The sequence below is a fragment of the Neoarius graeffei genome, chromosome 5 (genome assembly GCF_027579695.1).
Source record: "Neoarius graeffei isolate fNeoGra1 chromosome 5, fNeoGra1.pri, whole genome shotgun sequence".
NCBI classification, from domain to species: Eukaryota; Metazoa; Chordata; class Actinopteri; order Siluriformes; family Ariidae; genus Neoarius; species Neoarius graeffei.
In genome coordinates, this window is record NC_083573.1 from 103,064,730 (window position 1) to 103,074,857 (window position 10,128).

The 10,128-nt window shown below is 42.4% G+C and overlaps 1 protein-coding gene across 1 annotated transcript; it reads left to right on the top strand.

Moving 5' to 3' along the window:
• The first annotated feature begins 2,696 nt into the window (after positions 1–2,696).
• LOC132887190 (C-reactive protein-like) lies at positions 2,697–9,855 on the top strand. Its single transcript, XM_060922662.1, has 3 exons — positions 2,697–2,738; positions 2,970–2,985; positions 9,254–9,855. Exons 1-3 carry the CDS (start codon positions 2,697–2,699, stop codon positions 9,853–9,855), a joined length of 660 nt encoding a protein of 219 aa, XP_060778645.1.
• The last annotated feature ends 273 nt before the right edge of the window (positions 9,856–10,128 follow it).

A 10,128-nucleotide genomic window follows, 5' to 3' on the forward strand; every position in this document is an offset into this window, starting at 1 on the left:
GTTGGAGAAGGATTTTGGGAGTCATTTGTGATAGGAAAGTCCCAGCAAAAGTGAAAGGTAAGATGTATAAGACAGTAGTGAGACCAGCTGTGATGTATGGGTTGGAGGCCGTACCCTTAACGAAGAGACAGGAGGCAAAGTTGGAAGTGGTGGAGTTGAGGATGTTAAGGTTTGCAATGGGAGTGACAAGGTTGGACAGGATACGGAATGAGCACATCAAAGTGACAGCACATGTGGAGAGCTTTGGAATTAAGCTAAGAGAGATGAGACTGAGATGGTATGGGCACATCCTGAGAAGAGATGAAGAGCATGTTGGAAGGAGAATGTTGAGGATGGAGCTGCCAGGCAAACGAAAATGAGGAAGGCCAAAGAGGAGATACATGGATGTGGTGAGAGAGGACATGAAAGTGGTAGGTGTGGTAGAGAAGGATGCGGAAGACAGGGAGCAATGGAGACGAAAGATCCGCTGTGGTGACCCCCGCTGTCGCCTCACAGCAAGAAGGTCCGGGTTCGAGCCCCATGGCTGGCGAGGGCCTTTCTGTGTGGAGTTTGCATGTTCTCCCCGTGTCCGCGTGGGTTTCCTCTGGGTGCTCCGGTTTCTCCCACAGTCCAAAGACATGCAGGTTAGGTTAACTGGTGACTCTAGATTGACCGTAGGTGTGAATGTGAGTGTGAATGTACATAGTCTGTGTCTATGTGTCAGCCCTGTGATGACCTGGCAACTTATCCAGGGTGTACCCCGCCTTTCACCCGTAGTCAGCTGGGATAGGCTCCAGCTTGCCTGCGACCCTGCAGAACAGGATAAAGCGGCTAGAGATAAAGAGATGAGATGAGATGATCCAATATTACATATCTGTGAGTGGCAAAAGTATGTGAACCTCTAGGATTATCAGTTAATTTGAAGGTGAAATTAGAGTCAGGTGTTTTCAATCAATGGGATGACAATCAGGTGTGAGTGGGCACCCTGTTTTATTTAATGAACAGGGATCTGTCAGAGTCTGATCTTCACAACACATGTTTGTGGAAGTGTATCATGGCACAAACAAAGGAGATTTCTGAGGACCTCAGAAAAAGCATTGTTGATGCTCATCAGGCTGGAAAAGGTTACAAAGCCATCTCTAAAGAGTTTGGACTCCACCAATCCACAGTCAGACAGATTGTGTACAAGTGGAGGAAATTCAAGACCATTGTTACCCTCCCCAGGAGTGGTTGACCAACAAAGATCACTCCAAGAGCAAGGCGTGTAATAGTCGGTGAGGTCACAAAGGACCCCAGGGTAATTTCTAAGCAACTGAAGGCCTCTCCACATTGGCTAATGTTAATGTTCATGAGTCCACCATCAGGAGAACACTGAACAACAATGGTGTGCATGGCAGGGTTACAAGGAGAAAGCCACTGTTCTCCAAAAAAAACATTGCTGCTCATCTGCAGTTTGCTAAAGATCACGTGGACAAGCCAGAAGACTATTGGAAAAATGTTTTGTGAGCAGATGAGACCAAAATAGAACTTTTTGGTTTAAATGAGAAGCGTTATGTTTGGAGAAAGGACAACATTGCATTCCAGCATAAGAACCTTATCACATCTGTGAAACATGTTGATGGTAGTATTACTGTATGGTTTGGGCCTGTCTGCATCTGGGCCAGGATGGCTTTCCATCATTGCTGGAACAATGAATTCTGAATTATACCAGTGAATTCTAAAGGCAAATGTCAGGACATCTGTCCATGAACTGAATCTCAAGAGAAGGTGGGTCATGCAGCAAGACAACAACCCTAAGCACACAAGTCGTTCTACTGTACCAAAGAATGGTTAAAGAAGAATAAAGTTAATGTTCTGGAATGGCCAAGTCAAAGTAAGATAAGTCTTTGTCATTGTCACTTTTTCAAAGGTCCAATGAAATTGAAGGTGCTGTTGACTCATGAGTTATCGAAAAAAATAAAAAGAAATAAAGTATAAAATAAATAGTAAAGTATACAGAATTGCACTGGTATAATAGTATAAACAGAATGTAAACAGAATTGTATTGTATTGGTTCTATATGTACACAGACTGCACTGATAAAATAGTAAAAATAGAATATAAGCAGAATTCTATTGGTTCTGTATGTACACAGATTGCACTGATAAGAAAAAATATACATTATATATACACATATACAAATTGCATATTGGGGATAGGGCCAAGAATAGTTCTACTGCACATTTGAGTTTAAAGCCATGATTGCTTTGGGATAGAAACTGTTTTTTAGGCAGTTTGTCCTGGTTTTCATTGCTCTGTATCTCTTGCCTGATGGCAAAAGTTGGAAGAGACAATGACCAGGGTGTGAAGAGTCTTTTGAAATGTCCATTGCTTTCCTGCAGCATCTGGAGGTGTAAATCTGTTCCAGCGTGGGGAGGGGGCAGCCTATTGTTTTCTTTGCTGCCCTAACGACCCTGTGGAGCACCTTCTTTGAGGATGTGCAGCTGCCGTACCATACACACAGTCCGTACATGAGCACACTCTCTATGGAGCAGTGATAGAAGGCCCGGAGCAGATTTTGGGGGAGACAGTTCTTTCTGAAGATTCTCAGAAAGTACAGTCTCTGCTGCACCTTCTTCAGCAGCTCCTTGGTGTTGGCACTCCAGGTTAGGTTGTTCTCCAGCTCAATGCTGAGAAACCTGAACACCAGGACCCTCTCCACACAGATGAGTGGCTGGATGTCAGTTTTGTTTTTCCTAAAGTCAATAACCAGCTCCTTTGTTTTGGTGGTGTTGAGGAGCAGATTGTTGACTTTGCACCACTCTGACAGCTGCTCCACCTTGTCCCTGTATGCCACCTCACCCTCCTCACCCGAGATGAGTCCGACCACGGTCGTGTCATCTGCGAACTTTACAATCTTGTTGCTGAGGTGGGTGGAGACAGAGTCATACGTGTAGAGGATGTAAAAGGAGTGGGCTAAGTACACAACCCTGTGGCAAGCCGGTTTTCAGGCTGAGAGCGGTGGAGGTGTGGGAACCCAGCTTAACCCTCTGGGAGCGGCCTGACAGAAGGTCCAATATCCAGCTGCAGGTGAGTGGTGGAAGCCCAAGGTCTGCCAGCTTGGACACCAGTCGTTGTGGGAGGATGGTGTTAAACGCCGAGCTGAAGTCCACAAAGAGCATTCTGACGCAGTTCCCCTGCTGCTCCAAGTGGGTCAGTGCAGTGTGAAGTGCTGTGGATACAGCATCCTCCATGGATCTCTTTGCTTTGTAAGCAAATTGAAGAGGGTCCAGCTCAGCAGCAGGCAAGGATATGACTCCGCACCAGTTTCTCAAAGCACTTCATGATGACAGGTGTAAGTGCGGTAAGGGCGGTAGTCATTCAGGGTGTTGATGTTAGGTTTTTTTTGGCAGCGGTACAATGATTGAGGACTTAAGGCAGGATGGGACAATGGCCTGAGACAGGGACTGGTTAAAAATCCTTGTGAAGACTCCAGCCAGTTGATCCCCACAGTCTTTCAGTACCTGTCCCGTCACACCGTCGGGTCCCGCAGCCTTCCTTGGGTTCACCTTCTTCATCACCTGCTTCACCTCACACTCCTCTACTGTGAGTGTGAGGCTGCTGTGGACAGGCGGCTGTGATGGAGCTGCTGTTGGTGTCACCTCAAAGCGGGCAAAGAAGATGTTCAGCTCCTCTACCAGAGAAGAGTCTCCCTCCATGGGCAGGGAGTTGCTGGATCTGTAACTGGTGACGTGCTGGACACCCTGCCACACCTGCCTGGTGTTGTTGCTCCTGAGCTGGTCCTCTATCCTCCTTCTGTATGTTGCCTTGGCCTCGCGGATGCCTCTTTTCAGGTTGGCTCTAGTTGCACTGTAGAGTGCCTTGTCCCCCAACCTGAAAGCAGTGTTCCTGGCTTTCAACAGGCTCTGGACCGCCTTTGTCATCCAGGGCTTCCTGTTGGGATAAATCCTTATACGTTTGTCCCTGGTGACATCAGGGTTTTTTCTAGAAAAATTTAGTATGAGGGCACTCACCATGGCGAGGGGTGGTGGTGGTGGTGCCGGTTGTCCCCCCCCTCCACCTCCACCGTGCAAAGCCTTTGAAAAATTGAGGCTACAATGGGACATTCTGAGGCTATCTGAGAGGGAAATTGTAACAAACTGTCTGTCAACATTGAAAAAGAAAGAAGTAATCTTCTTCTGCCCAGTCTTTAGCTTTTTTCCGTTTCGTGCCGCGGGATGACATCTTTAAATGCCCAAGTGTCAACAAAAACAACTCGCGAACTACTCCTGTCAAAAGCTCCCACGCCGGTGGGTGAAAGGTCATTCAGTCTCGAGAAATCTCGCTCTACAAGTCAGCTGACCTTGTCTATGTCAAATCTCACAAGAGCAGCTGCGACAAGTAAACAAACAACATGGCGCCTCGGTCTGGAAAACGCCAATTCAGATTGTTTTTGCACCGTCTGGCGGTGTATCTACTATGATTGAAATATTTTTGGAGTAATTATAACGTATTTGATGATCAGACACATTGTCACGTGGTGTTGCTGGGATGTTTTGACAGAGAAAAGATCATTTTGAGAAAGATTGCATGTTGTGCAGTAGCATATAAGTGCATGGCCTGAGTGTGACTTGGGGTTCAATCGGCATTTCGGTAAGAGGGCGCACGCCGAGAGTAAGAGGGTGCAGTGCCCCTGTTCCCCGGTTTAGACAAAAGCCTGTGACATTGTCCGTGCAGAACCTGATGTAATCCAGGACTGCTGTAGTATGGTTCTCCAGGTCCTGGTGAGCAAAAACCTCCCGGGTTTTTTCAAAGTCCTGACCTTAATCCAATGGAAATGTTGTGGAAGGACCTGAAGCGAGCAATTCATGTGATAAAACCCACCAACATCCCAGAGTTGAAACTGTTCTGTATGGAGGAATGGGCTAAAATTCCTCCAAGCCGGTGTGCAGGACTGATCAACAGTTACCGCAAATGTTTAGTTGCAGTTATTGCTGCACAAGGGGGTCACACCAGATACTGAAAGCAAAGGTTCACATACTTTTGCTACTGACAGATATGTAATATTGGATCATTTTCCTCAATAAATAAATGACCAAGTATAATATTTTGTCTCATTTGTTGAACTGGCTTCTCTTTATCTACTTTTAGGACTTCTGTGAAAATCTGATGATGTTTTAGGTCATATTTATGCAGAAATATAAAAAGTTCTAATGGGTTCACAAACTTTCAAGCACCACTGTAGATGCTAAGTGCATTTCATTGCCTTTGTACCTGCACTCTACACCAGGGTTTCCCAAAGTGTGGTGGGGGTGCGCGAGCTGCCACTAGGGGGTGCGCAAGATAAAAAATGTAATGGCGATTTTTAACTCTTCTTCTACTCCGTAGCAGTTCTGCAGTAGTTTGTGGCTTTTAAAACTAAACATCAGCAATTAAAACTAAACATCGGCAAAGACTGGGAGATGTTGAGAAAGATTTGAGGCTGAGACGGTCTTCAATTACCCCAAACATTGGAGAGCTCTGTGCCAAGATGCAGGCCCATCCGTCGCATTAATATTGGCATGTATTTGGCCAAATGGCATTGATCTTGCTAAAAATATATACTGCTACTGAAAATAGGACCTATATAGCCTACTGACCCACCCACCCACCGTCTGTCTGTCTGTCTGTCTCTCTCTCTCTCTCGCTGCAGACTGAGCCGCCAGCGCTGCACTTCACAATCAGATGGATCCTCTTCTTTATCTGTTCCTGATATGCTCCTTAATTGTTGTATCTCTTTAAAATGCATATGTTCATAATTATCATTGCTATTTTTACTGTTATTATATGTTAACTTTTTTGCAAATTAAATTCATTCTCAATTCATTTTCATAACCTTATAATGACAGGGTTGTGTTGCTAGTGTTTTAAACACGGATGAAAATCATATATTTTCCCCATATCTGGCTGGTAGACTACATGCCTCGATGTGATCTCCCTTTGTAATGAATTTGCACATTTACCATGTTGCAACATTTTAAAACTGTTACATTTCAATCAAATTCTATCTAATTCAAATACGAGAGCGCATAATAATGTGATTCGATGTTCTCATTCGAGCACGACGTGCTGCCTTTGTAAGAAAGCTTTAGTGTTTTTTTTTTTCACTTTTGTGGTTTCCTGCAGGTGTGGCAAACGATGTTTGTTATCATTTTAGCACGATTAAAGATGCTGCCTTTATAAGAAAGCGTGTGTTTTTTGAAACTGGGGAATTGGGGGTGCGTCAATCTAATCTAATCTAATCTAAATCTAATCTAAAATGGTAGATACCATTCATAGATACTATTTTTGCCCAGTCCCTGTCTAATTGCGGACTCTTGATCGCTGACATAATCTCAGGCAGGTGGGGCCTGGACTAACTTAGATTTTCAGCTGGGTTCATTACGACTTCCAAGATGATTCATCAGTGTGCTCTTGGAGGAATTTTGTTCAGCTGGTCATTCACCATGGCTGGCAGTCATCAAGGCCTGGTATATCTAGTCAAATTGAATTCAAATAAAATTAAATTTGATGAAAATATTGAATAACTAATTATTGGTAAATAATCAACTTTTATTGAAATAAAAAATAATAATTATTTATGAAGGGAACCAATACATCTAGCTTCATGAATTCTGTATTTCTTCTCACTCTGTTCATCTTCTCCTGGAAGTCAGTGACAGCGGTGTAATTATGAGATCTCACCATTATAATCAACACACCTCGCTGTTCATCTGTTCACTTACAGTTGATTGTTATCTGCAAATCTACCATACAGCTTTGTATAAATACATGATTTATTTGTACTGGAGCACGTGGTTTTTGGAGTTCTTTATTGCTCCTGTAGATCCTTGTTCCATGGAATTTATTACTAGTTTATTTTGTTCCTTTGTTTTTCGAGTTCATGAAAACAAATACTTGTCATGTGAGACACCTCCAATCTAACATTTATAAACCCCCACTGATCTTCAGATGCACTGCATTTTCATCTGCTCTTAGAGTTTATATTTTTTTGCTGGTCTTTTAAAGGACAAAGTAAGTATCTGTTACTTTCAATTTATGGCACTTATGAAGCTGATTGATGTGTTTAATATCACAAATTAACATTCCTGCTGTGATGTGTTCTGGCATAATCACTGGAAACAACTGGTGTTTCATTTCAGTGAAGTTTTTTTTTTTTAATAGCACTTGTAACTATCACAAAGCAGCTTTACAGAAATGCAGATGTAGATTTAGGTAATGAGGAACTAATTGTCTTGAATATAGTGGACATCATACAAGTTATATATCTCAAACAAAATTTATGTATTTGTTTAATATAAAATGCAATAATTGTATTATTATTATTATTATTAATAATAATAATAATAATAATAATAATAATAATAATAATAATTTTGTGTGTGTGTTGAACAATAAAATAAAATCATCTGCCCTAAATATCAGTCATTAAAAAATGCAAAAAGCTGGACTATTATCTGTGTGCTGTATCATAAAAGAGAAAATAACAATGTAATGCTGTATAACTATTGGCTGTGAGAAGCAAAAATGAGTAATGCTGTGATTAGATTTTTGTTTGATTGTTATTAATACGGTATGTGAAATGAATGTTCACAGTAAGATGAACTTGGGAATCATCACCCTGTTGTTGCTCCTGCCTCTGGCCTCAGCCTGTAACCGTAAGCTGATTCTTCAATTTCTTTTTATATTTTCTCTATTTTTAATCTATTCAGTTTAACATACTTTTTTTTGGTAAACTTCATATCTTCAAGTCAGCACATTTTTTTAAATTATAGAGACACATTTACAAACAAAAAAGTACTCAAATTTATCAAAACAATTCATCGATTTCCTCATGAGTGACATACAGAGATTTATGTCATGGTTTTGGTTAAAGACTCCTATAAAGAAAACGCACTCACAGTTTGAAGGATAATCTGACCGAGTGCTCACCTACTACACTTCCAGAGAAACTTTAACTTCATTCACCATTTTATTCAGAAAATATTCACACCACAAAATAAGCGATGTCTCGAAGCAAGATGAGTCTCTTCCAGTGTTGATTTTAAAGGAAAATATTATTAATTAATTTATATTTCTCATGTTTGTGTGACATTCCATAGTGTGTTTGGGTGCATTTTCAGCCAAGATATAAATTTCAGCATGACATGGTGGTTCCACCAAACTGTCAGATAGTGGCAATGAACTTAATACTGCTCCTCATTCAAGCTGATTTCATGCAGGATAATTGTTCTTTAGCTCAAGATCAGACTGAGCATACGTGAGACATGCCTCTGTTTACCCCCCCAAAACATTACATTACCTTATAGGCATTTTGCAGATGCTCTTATCCAGAGCGATGTACAACATCAACATACTCAGAGCAGCCTGGGGAACATTTGGGGGTTAGGTGTCTTGCTCAAAGGCAATTCAGCCATTCCTGCTGGTCTAGGGAATCAAACCAGCAACCTTTTGGTCCCAAAGCCTGTCAAGTCAAGTCAAGTCAAGTTTGTTTGTATAACGCTTTTAACAATATACATTGTCCCAAAGCAGCTTTACAGAATCTGAATGACCCAAGACATGAGCCAATTTTATCCCCAATCTATCCCCAATGAGCAAGCCTAAAAAAAAGCTGCTTCTCTAACCATTAGGCCATGCCCCCCCCCCCCCCCCCCCCCCCCCCCCCCAAAAAAAAAAAAAAAGCAAGCAAGCAAGCAATTTATGAATTTGTACTTAATCATTTTCTCTTAGCCAATTCTCAGGGACTAGGGAGGGTGAAGGCTAACATGTGCTTCCGCTGAAACATATGAAGTCAGTAATTTTTTTTCAAACTGCATCACAGTGCGGCATAACACCCTTGGAGGAAAGCACAGTTTACCCTATTTGGCATAATTGAACTATACAGATGCCCACAAATCACTAGTGTTGTGGTGACTGAGAGAGGAGAGAGTCTGCCCCTCCCAACCAAAGAGCACTACCAGTTTTTCTCTCTTGATCTTTGAGGCATGGATGGCTGTGGCACTGTAGAAATTCAAACTTGCATCATCAGGGTGATAGGGCGAAGCCATTTCTGTTTCACCACTTGGAATCCCACACACCTCTGTTTTAGACAAACTCCATGCTGCATATGTAACTCTCACGTATCTTCTGTGGAGCAATTAAGCCTGTAGTTATCTCTGATTTTGTTCATTATGGTCAGGAAATGAATAAAAACAGGTCCCAGAAGTGCACCCAGTGGCCTGGACACAACTGTACTGTGTGTGTTCCCCCCCCCCAGGTAAGGTGTTTTTGTTCCCAAGAGAGTCTAACACTGCCTATGTGCGCATCATGCCCAAGAAACCTCTGAATTTGCAGGCCTTCACGCTCTGCATGCGCGTCGCCACTGAACTCAACAACCAGCGATCGACCATCCTGTTCGCTTATCGCACTGAGCAAGCTGATGAGCTCAACGTGTGGCAAGAATATGGAAAGGTTTATCTTTATCTGAGAAGCAGTAGTGATGGTGCATTTTTTGCTCTACCACCACTGTCTGCATTCCCCACTCACCTGTGTACCACCTGGGACTCGAGCACTGGAGCCACCACGTTTTGGGTGAATGGACGCCGCAACCTGCTGAAAATCTACAGACGTGGCCATAAGGTAGTGTCAGGTGGAACTATAATTCTTGGACAGGATCCTGACTCATATCTGGGCCAGTTTGACATTAACCAGAGCTTCGTGGGTGAAATTTCAGATGTACAAATGTGGGATAGTGTACTGACTGCAGGTCAGATTGAGCTGCTGTATAACAATCGGTATGAAGCTCCAATTGGGAATGTGCTCGACTGGAACTCTCTCCAGTACCAAATCTTTGGGAACGTGGTTCAGGTGTCGGACTAAATACCGTTCAGCTGCTTGGGAAAATGGCTAACTAAAAAGTCACTTTGATGCCTCATTCTCAAATTCTATCCTTTGATTTCCAAGTTGAATCAAGTAGGTGATTATAATTACCGACTAATCAGTGTCTGTGATTAAGGTAGAAAATCTATTTTTAGAGAAATATCTATTTTCAGAGTGAAAGGAGAATCTCTGCATCTCAAATTGAAATACATATTAATACAGTCCGAGTTGTCACCTAGTTGTTGATTTGTCACCACAGAAAAACAGACCAGA